Source organism: Nyctibius grandis, chromosome 1, assembly GCF_013368605.1.
Source record: "Nyctibius grandis isolate bNycGra1 chromosome 1, bNycGra1.pri, whole genome shotgun sequence".
Classification (NCBI taxonomy): Eukaryota; Metazoa; Chordata; class Aves; order Nyctibiiformes; family Nyctibiidae; genus Nyctibius; species Nyctibius grandis.
Genome location: NC_090658.1, coordinates 78792795 through 78809541, shown reverse-complemented (window position 1 = coordinate 78809541; position 16747 = coordinate 78792795). Strand labels below are relative to the sequence as shown.

The window sequence follows — 16747 nt, the reverse complement described above, 5'->3', positions numbered from 1 at the left end:
AGAAGGTGACAGAGCATTCTTGTGAATTCCTGGGTAGATAGTTGTGATTAATCAGTAGATGTCATATGTTTGTAATGAATTTCTTAAAAGATGTTGCCATACATGTCTGGACTTAATTTCAGCATCATTGTTGTTTAACAATTGTCATCTTTTCTCCCCATCCCTTTTTTTTTTTTTCAAGCTATGGGAAGTATATGGTGATCGAAGATGTCTACGAACATTTATTGGTAAGAGTCTTTTTTTTAAAACTGATGTATATTTAAAACAACTTCATGGAAGGATATGATTTAGATTAGCTTACTAATTTATCATAGAGAGGCATCCAAGACAAATGATGTTATAATCTTGGCAATAAGAATTGAGAAAGGTGCAAGTTTTTAGTGAACATTTGTCATTATTCCAAGCAATTTAATGTTGGTTTATAACACCTTACAACCCTTAAAACAAAATGTTAGTGTACTGCAGTCATCAATACTTTATGCAAGACTCCTTTCCAAAGGCAAAATTGTGAAATTAAATTGTGCCGTCTTCGTGTTGAGAACAGCAGCCCTCTGTATTTATGCAGTGAGGGCATCTCACGGTCTGATGGTCCCACCTTAAATAGGTGGTCTCTTCTGTGATGAGTTTCTAGTGCAAAAGCATGGGAATATTTTTTTAGGTTCAGGTGCTGTCTTTGTTCATATAACAGGTGCTTTTTAAAGCAAATAGGTGAGAGAGAGAAATACAAACTTCTTGGCAGCCTTGAATGCAGAACAAAAGCAGCTGATTATCCTTTTGAAATGGGAACATTTGTAGAACACTGAGTGAATATATGTTGAGTAACAACAAAGAAGTCTTTTTTCACTTAATATTTCTGATAACAGCAACATGGCAAAGATAACAGCTCAAAAAAGGTTCTCTCTCAATAGACTGCCCTTTCTGAACAGTTTGACTGTCTTTCTCAAAAGGTCCTTATTATCAACCAGATTCACCTGCTGTCTGTGGCAATATTTTAACTAAAGAGATCGCCTACAAGTCTGATGCAGTGGTCAGATGAAAATATTGGGGTTGAGGGGTAGCAAGGTTAACACCAGATGAAAGCATTCTTAATTGTCTGATCTAATATTTCCCATATTTTGTACTTGTTTTCTAATTTTAAATGTTTCGCCTTTAAATGTATCTCCTGTGGTGTTTGTGTCTCCTCTTTTTCATTACATGTTGACATTTATTACAGTGTTTTAAACTTCTCTTGCAGCTCTTAACTATGACCAGAAAAATCTTTGAAGCCAACAGTACTTAAAGTTCCCCTTGCATATCAGTTTATGAATGATGCACAGTGATTGGTTCTGTGCAATGCTGTTGCTTCTCTCTCCAGTGCTTTAGAGGTGTGGGGATTTTGGGGGTTTATTCTCATCGTTCTTTGGGAGTTACTTTTTCTTTCCCACTTGAATCATTCTTTACTAGTGCTCAGGAAGAACTTCAGTAAGCGATTTCCGTGTTCTCTTTGAATTGTTAAAGACTGGAGAATTTAACTTGAATGTTTTAAAAAAACCCCATTAATTCTAAGCATGAATGGAGAAAAGTTTATCATCACATTTTTCTTATCTTGTAGGACATAGTAAAGCTGTTCGAGACATCTGTTTTAATAATGCTGGCACTCGGTTTCTTAGTGCTGCGTATGACCGCTATCTTAAACTCTGGGACACTGAAACAGGTAGGTTTGTATTTGTTGATGCTGTGATTTGGCACTACGTTTAATTAATAGTAAATATCGAGATATATTACCAGTCAGTCAGGTTGTTTCCAATTGTCCTTAGTATCATCTTGTAGTTCAGTGTTTAGGCTTTCATTACAGGATGAATAGCCTTTTTTTCCAAAATGATTTGTTGTTATCTGTAATGGTGCAATTGACACTACCTATATACCTGTATTTCATATACCTTTTTATTTGAGAAGTTTGTTAGCTATTTGTAACGCTAGAAAAATTTTCGACAAAAAGACTAAATTTCACCAAATCAGTTAATTGTATGTTTACATTTACAGGCATAAAATTGAGTAATGAAATCACATTTTAGACCTAAATATGTTTAATTTAGAAGAATTATTTCACTTGATCTTTTGGTTAACCTGAACTTGAAGAGCACTCCAAATAAGAAAAGGCGGTGGAAATTGAGCTGCTGGTATAGGGAGTGGAGGGTACTTCTAATGCTTTCACAGAGCTGCCTGGGAGATGCTCTGTAACATTCTGCTCCAAATAGTTTCTTAAGCTAAAATGATACAGGATAGATTTTGTCAATATTCTTTTAAGCTTAAGTCTGTTCCTAAGACAGGAAGTTTCCGTGTTTGAAAAAGACATTAGCTTTCTTGGTTAGCAGTGCCACTAGTCTCGTACAGGTGACAGCCAGAAAGGTAGAAGTCAAATTCTCCAGACTTGAGTCTGAACTCAGTTAGTTAGACACCTGAAAAATATATTGTGCTTTTGGATTAAAACAGGCTCCTATAAGTTATGGATAACATGTCATCAGGGTATTTATGGCTGAGGCTATGAGAAGAGGTCAGTGGTTTGTTTTGCAGCTGGATTACTGTTATCCTTTTCTAGGCTTAGGATTGAGGAATTCTTGCCTGAGTTTTAAGTCTCTTGTCAAGAAGACCTCTGATCCTAAGGAGGTAATGCTATGCAAAGACAGTGGTCAGCTTGTGATATCCTGACCAGTCCTGATGTCCTTGATATGCCCTGATGGTATACAGGGTACTCAGCAGTTACATTGTTTGGAAAGCTGTAGTAAAGGTACGGAACAGTTTATATGTGTTTATACAGGTGCATGCATACAAATGTGTGAAAGAAAGTATAATCACAGAGCAGGGCAAATTCTACCCTCTAATCTTTTCAAGGTCTTTAAAACAAGTATTTCCTGCTGTTAGAAAAGTAAAATGAATGGCTTTTATCAATATCTGCAAAGAACTAATCACACCATAGAACTTCCAAACTGATGCACTATGAATGGCTTGTTTGTTGCAGGGCAATGTGTTTCAAGATTCACAAACAGGAAGGTTCCCTATTGTGTCAAGTTCAATCCTGATGAAGATAAACAAAATCTCTTTGTTGCAGGAATGTCAGATAAGAAAATCGTGCAGGTATGTCTGCTTAATATCTCTTCCTCTAAAAATTATGGTATTTAGTAAAAACCAAGGTCTTATTCTGACTTTTTTATTTGTAGTGGGATATTCGAAGTGGTGAGATTGTGCAGGAATATGATAGGCATTTGGGAGCTGTCAACACCATTGTGTTTGTGGATGAAAATAGAAGGTTTGTGAGTACGTCTGATGACAAGAGCTTAAGAGTCTGGGAATGGTAAGTTTAAAAATTGGAAATTTAACTTGAAGTATATTATGAGCAAACTGAGAATAGAGTTTATTTTTAAAAGTATACATAGCACATAGGACACTGGCGTGTAGTGAGTTCTGTCTAGCTGAGGAAGAGCTGAATTTAAATTTATACAAATTTTTATGTAATTATACATGCAGTAGCTAAGATGTTTCACAATAAAGTAGCTGAGATTGTTCTGGTTCTATTGTTGCTCATTTCTGGTAACTGTTGAAGTTGGGCATACACTTTGCAACCTCCTGCATACTGCCACTCAGTCTAGTATGGGTCATAGTTCTTAAACATTTTTGTTCAGTGAAAGGAAATATCCCTTCCAAAATCTTAGTATAATACTTTCAATGTCTTTGAAATAATTCTTAATGTCTAATAGTGAATTACTGTCCCTAGCTTACTGCCCTACTGTACTGCAATATTTCAAAACTGTTTCTAAAGCCTACAGAACCTAAATCACTGTATGCAAAGTAAAATATCTTAAGTAGCGACTGTTTTATCGGTGCAGATTTTATATGGGCATTGGGCTGTATTTCTTTTTAGCATTAATTATTAATAATTTATCTCAATATTGTATCTTTTAGAATCGTTTCTCTAGAGATTTTAATCTTTAAAACCAGTTGCTTCCTGTCACGTTGCTGAATACTAACCAACCCATCCTGGCCTAATGCTCGAGACACTTCACAGATTTCCTTCTCCCCCAAAGAAAGCATAAAACAGCCCTGTCAGCCTGAAGCACACTGCACTCTATTAGTGATCTCTGTTCTCTCTCCTTTCCCCAAGGGTGTATTAGCCCTTAAATTAACCTTTTGAAGAAATGTCTGTTCTCTTACATTAGTGTCAGTTTTGAAAGCTTTGAACTTGGATGTGCATAGAGTTATCTATTATTTGGCCCATGTATGAAATAGCTAGTTTAGTGTAGCTTCATTTCTGGTTTTATGGTAGTCTGGATTTTTTGGCAATCATTGATATCCACAGTATGAATACAACAGATGATAGAAAAGTGGAAGTCTAAGAAAAACATCCTTTTAAATGGCTTCCAATTTTTAACATATCTGGGGAGAAACCAAATCTCTCCTATCTGAAACGTTTTCCACAAGGTTCTAGGTACTAAGATTTTCAGCTTAGGACTTTTAAGATTTCTCTAGCATTTCAAATTTCTTTTTGAAATAACCACTCCCATATCTTTAGGTATCTGTTTCATTTTGCCGTTCACACATGCAAAGCTGTTGCACAATATGGATGTTAGCTCAACAGCTCTGTGACTAATCAGTTCCTTCCTAGCTTTTTTTTTAAAAAAAAAAAAAAAAAGAAAACAAAACCCTAGACAAGAGACTCCAATCTGTGGTATTTGAAAGTTACCCAAGCAGCCAGCAAAACCCTCAGCATGTCTGTGATCGGCTGCTATCATTGCCAGTAGCAGCAGTGGTAATGACCAAAGTCTGGGAACCCAGGCTTAGGCTAGACATGTGATGCTGTCACCATATGTCACTCCAAGAGAGCCTCTGTTCAGTATTTCATAATTAGACCTATGTATGTACGGAGCTCCTTAAAGAAAAATCTTTACAATATCATACCTGCTAAGGGGTGTCTCCTCTCTGGCGAGTGGGAGGAGGATCTCACTTGCACAAATCTGTTCTTTCCTTGAGATTGGATTTGCCCTTGTTTTGTGAGCTTTGTGTTGATGGCTGAAATAAATAGCAAAGTGGGTGGATTTAGTCACTCTGTGGGGAAGAGCAGGAAAGGCAAAAAGGTTCTGGCATGGGAACATCGCAACCTGATTGTTCCAGTAGCAGAAGTTTTTTCCTTCTGGAGAAAAAAAATATGTACTGAGCTTGCTGTACGCTGAAGAAAGAGCTCCCTTGTTCAGATAACAGGGAACTCAACTGTAGGCAACGTTCTCTAATACAGTCATCAGGGATTTTTTTTTCTGTTTTATAAAAAGCAAATGTAATGCTGCCTTCCTAGGCACGGCTTGGAAAACCTTTCTCCCCAGCCTGCCATGATATGTTAATCGGTCTGTAGGCATATTTCTATAATTTCAAGATCCAGATTTGTACAATGCATTAAAACTAAGTTAATGTATTCAGTACAGACACTTTTGGAGCTTGAAAACTTCCATGGCAAATTATTTTGTGCTGCACCTCAAATCCTTTTTTTCCTAAGTTCATAAAGAAAATTATGTGCAAGTTAGGGTGATTTGGTTACTGCACCTTTTGGCATGTTTCTTCACATGTTCTTCTGCACAATATTTCTTCATTATGCTGCAGAAACAAAGCAGAGGTAATTATGACCTGACTATAGCCTTAAAAGCCAGTAATTAAAGCTGGTCTAATTGCTTAGTTTCAATTGTCTAGAGGAATTTTGTACTGTGTTTTGTAAACACTTTGACTTGGCAAGGGCTGGTAATGGGATGCCACTTCAGACTTCATCACAGTGAGGAACTTTTCCCCTGAGAACTTAAATCTCCTTTCCCCAGGAGTTCATCCTGTGCATAGATTTCAGTGGGCTATACACTGAATTGCAGTTGGTTGGTTGCTGGAAGTTCAGACTGCAAGTGTAGGACAGACTCTTGCAGATAAAATGGTTTCTTTAGGAGCCTTAATGGGAGTACTTTAAAATTTGTCTGCTTTTGCATTTCATGTGATTGTATCATTACAGCAGTGATATTGAAGTTGACATGGATGTGATATTCTGTGTTCTTTCTTCTAGAAATTCAAAATGTTATTTTGTCTTTGTCTGCTTCGTATGCATCTGATCCTACTTGGATAAGCAGTGAAATGATTTGGGCAATTGACCTTGGAGGCTTTTATTTCCTTTTACCTTCAAGTCAGCTAGCAAAGCAAGAACTGTACATTGGTAGCTTTGTTATTATCCTGGCAGGCTTAGGAGGCTTGTCATCTCCGTAAAGCTGTACCCCTCAGCAGGCCTTTTCTCTCCATCATTCCTGGTAGAGATACAGTAGTGTCCTGAGAGAGTTCTTCATGATGTGCAGATCCCAAAATTGGATTGGGTTGGGGGTTTGGTTTTTTTTCTTCTTTCTTTAAAAGGATTTTTCTCTCTCCTGCTTGGGGAAGAACCCCAGAGTATCATGTTTCTAAATCTTGGCTAGCAGATACTACTTTTGATATTTAAAACTTTTCAGCCTTTGAAATGCTGTGAAGTGGGGAAAGGACTTGAAGATCGTTAAATTTAAAAATTTAAACAAACAATATATCACATGAGTTTTGAGATCAGGCAACTGTGACAGCACCTTTCTTGGTAATTTTAATTTTTTTAAATATTTTTTTTAAGGGAGCAGGCTAATATTATTTATTTAGCTATTTGACTGGAAGCAAATGTGAAACAGAAATGTATCTCTTTACCCTGCCTAATAATTTAACGCAGCATACCCTGCAGCTGTCCTAAGTGTGTCTGGTAGCTTTCAACATAAAGCAGAGCTGTCTTGAATAAATTCGAGTGGATGAGCCTTCGAAGGCAGGACAACCTGTGCTGCATTTAAATTTCTCACTGCAGTACAATTCAGCATTGGAGATGCATCTTCTGTGATGAGACTTTTTTTAATGGGGCTTCCAGTGGGATTGCTTTTACCTGGCATTGAGGACTCCAGATGACGAGTGGGCTGAGGGAGTGTTGGATGGTGGGAGCTGATCAGGATCTGGCCTTACTGCAGCGATGACCTTGTGTCATGTTGCAGGTGGGGTTTGAAGCTGTTTGGGTATTGATGCAAAAGGGTAGAAAGGGGCACAGGGGGCTGCACTTCCTCTGCTGTCATGTTGGTCAGCCTCAGAGATTATGTGGACTTTTTGTTACTCCTTTACAGATTTACTGTCCAACAATAGTCTTAGGTGTGCCTGTTTGGAAGCCAGTTATCCCTTCACATGCTCTTATCCACAGAGTGTATTAAGTGGGTCGCCCTTCTTATTCTGAGGGGTAAATGATTTTAAGATTTAACTCACAGGAGCATTTGTGTTGCTTCCTGACAACAGACCCTGCTGCCTATGTGCCTGTTGCTTAACACAAGATGATGGGAAATAACTTACTCCACAATAAAATAGGATCGTAATTACCTTGCTAATGTCAACCCTATTGCCATCCAGCAAGGTTCCATCAGCTGGTACAAGGCAACCACCCACGCTCTCTGCTCCGATAGTGTCCCAGCAGCCCTTCCACTGTGTGAATTAGACAATGAAGTCATAACCATCCCCTCTGTATTAATTAATGTTGCTACAGAACACTTTGCTTGTATTTTCTGCTGAACACATTAATCAAATCTGTTTTCTGCTGGAGATTTATTTTGCTTAATGAGAAAGACATGCATGCCTTCCCTTTTTACCAGTCTTCTAGTGTAGGGTATGAGGAATACTGTGAATATGCACAGCCCGTTAGTAATTCAATTTATATAGTCAAAACCAATGACAGTTCTGCAGAGTAAGGACTAGACTGTACTTGTTTTTTTCCCTAGGCCTTTGTACAGGACAGTGTATGTTCTTAACATAAACTGGCACAGTCCTGTGTGCAGTCGAGACCAGGAAGTTCATGGTTCCATTCAGCTGTGAACATTTGGAATTGGCTGGTGTCCCATTTGGGGAGATCTGGAGGAAAAGGGCATTGTCAGAGAGACAAGAGAGAGAGACTCCTGTTTTCTTCTCCTTTAAAAAAAAAGGCAGAAATATTCTAGTTAAAGCACAAGTCAGTAAGACATTCCAATAAGATACATGCATATACCAGTCTATTCTTGCTACCTATATAAGAACTTTGTAAAAGCTGCAGTTAAACTGGAGGGAACAGAGTATCTTTGTTTTCCAGTTTTACTCTTAACATTTGGAATTACGATTCTGCTTTAGTCTCTGGGTCGTTTGATGGGGGTAAAATCACTCTGTCAGAGGTTCTCCTGTAGATGGCTCTGCGTCTGGAGCTCTCTAGGTGGGCATTCATATTTTTGAGCTTTTGCACATTCTTCTTCTGGACACCACCATACACTCTCCATGGTTCAGTAGCTGAGTAAATCAGCTGACTGGAGGCCAGCCCTTTGAACATCTCCATGTCTTCATAAAACACATGCTTCTTCCTTTTGCAGGGACATTCCTGTAGACTTCAAGTACATAGCTGAGCCAAGTATGCATTCGATGCCAGCCGTCACTTTGTCTCCAAATGGTAGGTTAACACTTCACTGCCTTCTCAGGCCTAGTTTACATAGGCATGTCTTACTGATTACTTCTCTGTAATGTTGCTATGTTGCATCCCACTGTCACCCCACACTACCTCCCCCAAATCAGAGTGTGCATTTATTCCAAGATTAAGAAGAACGAGAACAAGTATGTCAAAATGAAGGGTTATATCAGGGTAACTGTATCAATTTAAATTTAGACCTTCATCCAGACAGGGCAAAAGGACTCATTCTTTTCATAGAGCTGCGATGTGCTCTTTGCTGTATTTAAAATATTAAGAGAAACAATGGTGGGCACTGATTATGACTGCAAAGTACTAGGCAAGTTCAGGAGTCCTTGTGGTGCCACCATTAAAGTAGAAACTGATGTTGTACATGACTCTGTTAATGCTGTTCACTTCTGTTCTGAATACAGCCCAAATAACTCTTGCATAAGAGAAATCCCAAATTATCTCAGTGTTTCTGCATGTTAATGTTTCACTGGTGTTTGTGTTCTTCAATTAGAACCAAACTGAAGGAGGATAAAGGTTTAGTGCCTCCAGTAATCAGTGAAAATCCTTCTGACAGGACAAAATCTCTTATTTTCTGGTTTGGCCAAAATTAAACAGCTTTAGTGTCAACATTATTAAAGTGTTGCCAGATTTACAGTTAACAGTCACATTATGCTGAGTAGTGGCTGATCAACTTGTTGCACAGTTAACGTTTTCAGCCAGCTATCAGCATCAAATTGTATTTACTTTGCAGTGTAAATATTTTATTCTTAACAATAGAGGTAGCTGCATTTTAAAATGTTATCTTCCCAAGCTGGCCTTTTTCAACCCCCGTTTCTGAAATTGCACAACTTGCTGTATTCTCGTCCAGTTTTTCAGTTCGTCTCATTCTTCCACATTGAAATACTGGATTTCTCAATTATTTTTCTAGTTCTGGCTGACTAGTATTTGAGTATTTGATTTCTGAGATGAGACAGTAAATTATGTTAGGAATGAAGCAGTCATCTTTTCAGCTCCAGACATCACCTGTCACATTAACTAACATTAGCTTGACCTACAGTAGTCCAGTATCACACAAAACAAGTTCTTTCAGAATAGTTATGCTACAGATTGTGCCAGGCACATCATGCATCATTTTGGAGTTAAATGAGTCCTTTAAAGCAAAGTAAATTGAAAATTTTACGGATGTGGAACTTTTCTGCTTAGGGGCACTGATTTATGAATCTCATCAATTAAATTTTTCCTCCTGAGCGATGCAGGAAACAGACCTTTTAAAAAGTAGAAGAGGAGAATAACATGCTTGGGGTACACACTTGATTTGTTTCTTTGGGAGGCTGAAGAAAGTCCTCAAATTCCAAGCTAGAAGCTGGAAGTGTGATCGGATTTACAGTCAAGTCAGCACATCTTATGTTATCGCTGTTTGCATAAAACACTGTAAAGGCAGTGACGATATGCAGAGTTCGAGACAGAAGTCTCTGTTGTGTGGTGGTCTGTAGCGCATCATCTTCATTGGATTCTCAGGCAGGAGTTAATGTACTGCCAAGATGCAAAATGAGATAGAGTTAAGATCAGGAGTTTTTCGTTCACTAAAGCATCTTTATTAAATTGCATTCCATTAGGGCAGAGAATACTAAATACTTGCAAAAAACGTGTAAGGATTTCAGACTCCTGAGTCTTAGACCCGTTTTTCCCATAAAGAAAATAAGAGATGACTATCTTACAGTACCCACAAAACGGGTAATCAAATAGATTGCAGCTAGATGGGTTTTTTTCCCCTCATCTGAATTACCTGATTATGTGCACCAGCAAGCTTTCTTAGTAGCTTAAAAACTTACCAGTAAGTCAGTGGGGTTGATGCAGCACATTGTTGTAACAGCCAGAGCTTTTTCTAGAGTCCTCAGTGCATTTTATAGAATAGGTGTCCCAAATCTTGTCAAACGTAAGGTTTTGCCTCTTGGCAGTTGTACCAGGCAGAAGCAATATCAGCTGCTAATTAGAACCCTGATACATAATGAAAATCAGGATCAAGATAGTGCAAGAAAAGTTATGAAAATCTCTTAAAACATTCCAGTTAAGTCTGTTTCTTCAAATGCAGCACTCTGATACCATCTTTGTTTATTGCATTTATAGGGAAATGGTTGGCTTGCCAGTCAATGGATAACCAAATTCTGATTTTTGGAGCTCAGAACAGATTCAGATTAAACAAAAAGAAAATTTTCAAAGGTCACATGGTAGCTGGCTACGCTTGTCAAGTGGATTTTTCACCTGACATGAGGTAAGTTTTTGTGGGAAAGAGCTTCATCTTGAAACTTGCTGGCACAGATGCTAAATTTCTTCTTGAATCCTCTGCAACTTTCATTGATGCACAGCCACCCTATTAACTTGGCATCAGAGTTCTCCAGCCAAGCAGCAGAATGGAAAGTTTGCTCTTGCCATTTGATAGGAGTAAGTTATAGAATCAGAGAATAGTTTGGGCTGGAAGGGCCCTCTAGAGGTAATATAGTCCAACCCCCCTGCAGTAATCAGGGACATCTTCCACTAGACCAGGTTGCTCACAGCCCCATCCAACCTGACCTTGAATGTTTCCAGGGAGGGGGCATCTACCACCTCTTTGAGCAGCCTGTTCCAGTGCCTCACCACCCTCACAGTCAAGAATTTCTTCTTAATATCTAATCTAAATCTACCCTCTTGCAGTTTAAAACCATTCCTCCTCATCCTGTCACTACTTGCCCTTGTAAAAAGCCCCTCTCCAGCTTTCCTGTAGGCCCCCTTCAGGTACTGGAAGGCTGCTAGAAGGTCTCCCCGGAGCCTTCTCTTCTCCAGGCTGAACAAGCCCAACTCTCTCAGCCTGTCTTCATAGGAGAGGTGCTCCATCCCTCTGATTTTTGGGGCCCTCCTCTGGGACCCGCTCCAGCAGGTCGATGTCTTTGCTGTGCTGAGGGCTCTGGAGCTGGACGCAAAAAAAAAAACAACAAAAAAACACAGTCCATGTAGTCCAGATTCTCTGTTCTGCAAAGATGATTTATGCTGTTGTTAAACCATCCAGAGACTCCCCTGGTTTTGTCTAGCTCTGGTGCAAGACAGGAGGCTTCCACTTCTGACTTGCATCTGGCTCTTTTTGAGCATGGTCTGCAGCACAGGGTCTGTTCCCACAATATGCACTTGCCTAGAATACCTGGATTCAGACTTGCTCAGTTTTCCCAATTTGCAGGTCTGGTGTGGGTATCCTCATTTATTGTTTAGAGTACCATCTTTTTCATCCGTGTTTGCTTAGTAATATGCCCATACATTTACCACTGTACTACATAAGAGATTCATTACTATAAAAACTGGAGAATAACCTCAGCAAAACTGGAGGAAAAAGCAGAGAGAAGTGTCTCTAAATTTTAGAGAAACTTCTGGCACTTTCTCTTTTGCTGATGTATTCTCTTTAGTTCCAGTAACACAGTGTATGGTATAATTGCATTGCTTAGCACATTTACCTCGCAGCTGATGAATCACTTTCTGCAGGACTTCTGCGCTTTAGAGCACAGCATGAATGCTAATTCTTTGGTAGGTATGTTTGCAGACTGTCAGACAAGGAAGCTCACTGGGTGAAGCTTTTTTCCATTGCTCAATGTAAAAGTATTATAATACAAGCAGTCTTCACGCATGATACAGCTTTTATTTTAATCCTGTTAATGTAGCTATGTGATCTCTGGAGATGCAGATGGAAAACTTAACATCTGGGACTGGAAGACAACCAAACTCTACTGCAGATTAAAAGCACATGATAAAGTCTGTATTGGTGCGGTGTGGCATCCACACGAAACATCTAAAGTCATTACATGCGGCTGGGATGGTCTTATTAAACTGTGGGACTAAAGAGGATGCTACGAAGATCTAAAGATGTAAGCCCTGCATACGTCTGAGATTAAGAGTGAATTTTGCTGTAAGGATGGGTAGACGTTTGTAATACTGCAGTTCTCCTCTAGCTGTATATATGCACTAAGAATTGGGAAATCTTCAGAAGACACAACTGAAAAGATATAGTTCTAAATATGACCTCTGAGTATGAGAAGCTGAGGTCACCTGAAGCATGCAGAATCAAGTGTTAGTTTGTCATGTCATTTTTTTGTGCAAAACGCTCTTGTAAAATAAAATCATTTTAAGAAAAACTATTTTGGTGGTTCTGGCTGTCAGAGATGTGGGGAGTTAAAGGAGAAAATCAGCAATTGTGTAACTCTTCCTAAGAAGAAATCTTTGGTGTACTGCACTAGAGCTGGAAAAGATGCATTTGTTTACCTGGTTTTCGGTGGTATTTTTGTTGTCCTCAAAATACTTCTGTCAATAGAACACAACCCCACTTGCTAAGATCTGTTAATTCACAGTAGAAATGAAGAACTAATCAGAAGCTCACAGCTGTCAGATAAATGGTCACTGAGACTATTCATAAACTCTTGGTTTCTGTCTGTATTTACCAATGGCATCATGCTGATCACTGAGTTTCATTTTTAGAAGTACTCCTCCATTTCAAGATTTTGCTTGTAATGGTTGTGTGTTAAGTGTTGTTTTCCCTCTTCCCATATGCTGTTAGGTTCCAATAAGCATGACATTATTTAAAAAAAAAAAGTGAACGTCTTGTGTTCAGTTTGGAATACACTGTATTATAAGCCCCATAAAGCTTTTGATAATTTAATGTATATACATGTCACACTTTTTCTCTTTAAAGAACTTATTTTTAATAAACCTTTTTATAAAAAGTCTGCTTATCTTCATTCAATTCTTCTGTCTAGCAGTGTCCATATAAAATATTTCTTACCCTCTCGTGTTTGAATTTGCAGTTGTACCAGCATTCACATAAACTCATTCTCTTGCACTGTTCATACAAAACTAATACAAGCTTGGAAGCAAGAGAAAAAAAAACCCTTTTACCTCCTTATCCACTCTCTTTTTGAGAACATCATGGAAATAAAAATGTGTAACAAATTTATCCCATTGATCAGTCTTTGATTACAGTTTTGAATCACACTATATTGTTTAATATAAATCCAATCACTGCTCATCAATTATAAACAGCAGCAAAGGAGTAACTGCCTTAATTGACAGCAGGATCGAAGATAAGACACTGCCATAGGTGAGATGCAAAGAATCTCAAATTCTGTAGATGGAAGGAAATGGGTTGGTTGTTTTGTGGGTTTTGTGTTGGGTTTGGGTTTTTTTGTTTTAATGTCCTGTTGTGGAAGGATTGATTAACAAGACAATTCTGTTCTTTCAAAGAGTACTTGCTGAAGTTAGGCCCTTGTGAGTCAACATGGAGCTTAACACATTTTTATACCAACTCTCTAAAGCTGAACTTGAGAGTCTTTCCACTGTCCATTTATGCTGTCATGTGACTGCACCAAGTCTGTTTACTTTCCTGTCTCAGTAGCCTTGTGTACCTGAAAAACTCCACGCACTGTCTGCACAAGCGGTGTATTGGTGTTTACTGGGTATTGCCTAACCTTGCACCCGTACAAGTACTGGGGCAGGAAATGGTAGAGCCTGGAGTGAGAGGAAAGAGCCGCTCTGGTGTGTCCTCGGGGCACTGTCCCCTCTGCAGGGAGAGAAGAGGCTGCTCTTGTTTCTCGGCTCTTCAGGGTGCGGGTGGGAGTGAGCTGCTGCCGTATCGCAGGGAGTGAAATTCCGACGTGGTTCTTGTCACAGGGAAGACTCAACTCCCGACCTGGGGGTTGAGCTCTACTCTGCGCTGTGCCCTGGGTGCTGCTTCAGGAGAAAGTGGGCTGGAATGATTTAGAATGGTTTTCTTCCTTCAACTACATTCCCTACATGGGTATGTGGCAGTGTGCCCTGACCAGTAACAGCTTCAAAGTACAGGGAACTGGGGAGGAGAGGAGCAACAGAGCAGATACAAAAACTTCTCACAGGAATGTATATTTGTTTCCATATCAGAAACACCTTTCCCAAATGCTTAAAAGCCTTTAAATAATAATAACACAAAATGCCTGGCTCTGTAGTTGGTACTGTGCTTTTCCATGTGTCACCTACCAGGCAGAACTTTATGTGTGTATATATATAGTATATACAACAGTATAAAAATAAGTGTATAAACTTTTGTAGTAACTGGGTGTTGTCTTTGGAGAAAAAAAATAAGAAACGTTGACTCAATGAGTTCTGCTGGAGTTGATGAATTGGGATTAAATGCTTGCAATAAGCCTAGAATCAAAATTCCCCTAGAAACTTTCAGATAAAATCCTTTGTCCCTCACTGTTGGTCACTGTCTTAATCTTCTGTGGAATTTCTCACATCTGCATTGAAGCCTGCAGGGAGAATTTTTATGAGGATAATTCCCTCTTGTCAGCTCGAGAGTTGCAGCCTCCAAAGCTCACGGTGTCAGCTAGTTTGCTGTGCAGGAGGATAGGCAGCGAGTGTCTGTGGGCTGCGAGTCTAGACGTGTCTTTCCAGCAGCCACCTGGGAAAAGATTTCTTGCTGGCCTAATTAACTCAAATCATGTCCTTGTCTTATCTTCCCAATTTCATGTTTCACCAGAAATTGGTCTGTTAGAAATGTTGGTCAGAACAAGTCTAGACTGAGACCCCCAGGCAGAGCTTGACGTGTGAGCAGACAGACCCAGGGAAAAGGCAGCGTTGGGAGAAAAGGGAAGAGCGTGTTTCGAGTTCCCCCAATTTGTTCTCCTCTAACATTAGGCGGAGTATGGGCCTGGATGGGATTCACCCCAGAGTAATGAAGGAACTGGCAAATGAACTTGCCAAACCACTCTCTATTATCTACCGGCAGTCCTGGTTAACTGGAGAAGTTCCAGCTGACTGGAAATTAGCAAATGTAACGCCCATCTACAAGAAGGGTCGGAAGGACGATCCAGGGAACTATAGGCCTGTCAGCCTGACCTCGGTGCCAGGCAAGGTGATGGAACAGCTCATCCTGAGTGCCACTACACGGCACATGCAGGACAATCGGGGCATCGGGGCCAGCCAACATGGATTCATGAAAGGCAGGTCCTGCTCGACCAACCTGGTCTCCTTCTATGAAAAAGTGACCTGCTTAGTAGATGAGGGCAGGGCTGTGGATGTAGTCTATCTAGACTTCAGTAAGGCATTTGACAGTGTCTCCCACAGCATCCTCCTAGACAAACTGGCTGCCCGGGGCTTGGATGAGTGGACTCTTAAATGGGTTAAAAACTGGGTGGATGGCCGAGCCCAGAGAGTGGTGGTGAATGGGGCAAAGTCCAACTGGCGGCCGGTCACTAGCGGTGTTCCCCAGGGCTCAGTTCTGGGGCCGGTGCTGTTCAATATCTTTATAGATGATCTAGACGTAGGGATTGAGTGCATCCTCAGCAAATTTGCAGATGACACCAAGCTGGGTGGGAGTGTCGATCTGCTGGAGGGTAGGAAGGCCCTACAGAGGGATTTGGACAGGTTAGATAGATGGGCCGAGACCAACGGCATGAGGTTCATCAAGACCAAGTGCCGGGTCTTACACTTCGGCCACAACAACCCCATGCAGCTCTACAGGCTGGGGGAAGAGTGGTTAGAAAGCGGCCCGGTGGAAAGAGACCTGGGGGTGCTGATCGACAGCCGGCTAAACATGAGCCAGCAGTGTGCCCAGGTGGCCAAGAAGGCCAATGGCATCCTGGCCTCTATTAGGAATAGTGTAGCCAGCCAGTCTAGGGAAGTGATCGTCCCTCTGTACTCGGCACTGGTGAGGCCGCACCTTGAATACTGTGTCCAGTTCTGGGCCTCCCACTTCAAGAAAGATGTTGAGGTGTTGGAGCGAGTCCAGAGGACAGCGACCAAGCTGGTGAAGGGTCTGGAGGGTCTGACCTATGAGGAACGGCTGAGGGAGCTGGGGTTGTTTAGCCTGGAGAAGAGGAGGCTCCGAGGTGACCTTATTGCAGTCTACAACTACCTGAAGGGAGGTTGTAGTGAAGTGGGAGTTGGCCTCTTCTCCCGGGCAACTAGCGATAGGACAAGAGGGCACAGCCTCAAGCTTCGCCAGGGGAGGTTCAGGTTGGACATTAGGAAGAATTTCTTTCAGAAAGGGTTATTAGACATTGGAACGGGCTGCCCAGGGAGGTGGTGGAGTCACCATCTCTGGATGTGTTTAAGAAAAGACTGGACATGGCACTTAGTGCCATGGTCTAGTTGACAGGGTGGTGTCAGGGCAATGGTTGGACTCGATGATCCCTGAGGTCTCTTCCAACCTGGTTGATTCTGTGTGATTCTGTGAAGTGA

The 16747-nt window shown here is 40.5% G+C and overlaps 1 protein-coding gene across 1 annotated transcript in view; it reads left to right on the top strand.

The window, feature by feature from the left end:
- CDC40 (cell division cycle 40) overlaps positions 1–12675 on the top strand; it is a 43798-nt gene extending 31123 nt beyond the window's left edge. The window contains exons 9-15 of the mRNA XM_068404073.1: positions 182–227; positions 1592–1693; positions 2999–3114; positions 3198–3331; positions 8436–8512; positions 10646–10790; positions 12202–12675. Of these exons, the coding sequence (XP_068260174.1) occupies positions 182–227; positions 1592–1693; positions 2999–3114; positions 3198–3331; positions 8436–8512; positions 10646–10790; positions 12202–12379 (798 nt within the window). The 3' untranslated portion in view covers positions 12380–12675. The remainder of the gene's footprint in view (positions 1–181; positions 228–1591; positions 1694–2998; positions 3115–3197; positions 3332–8435; positions 8513–10645; positions 10791–12201) is intronic.
- Positions 12676–16747: the final 4072 nt, after the last annotated feature.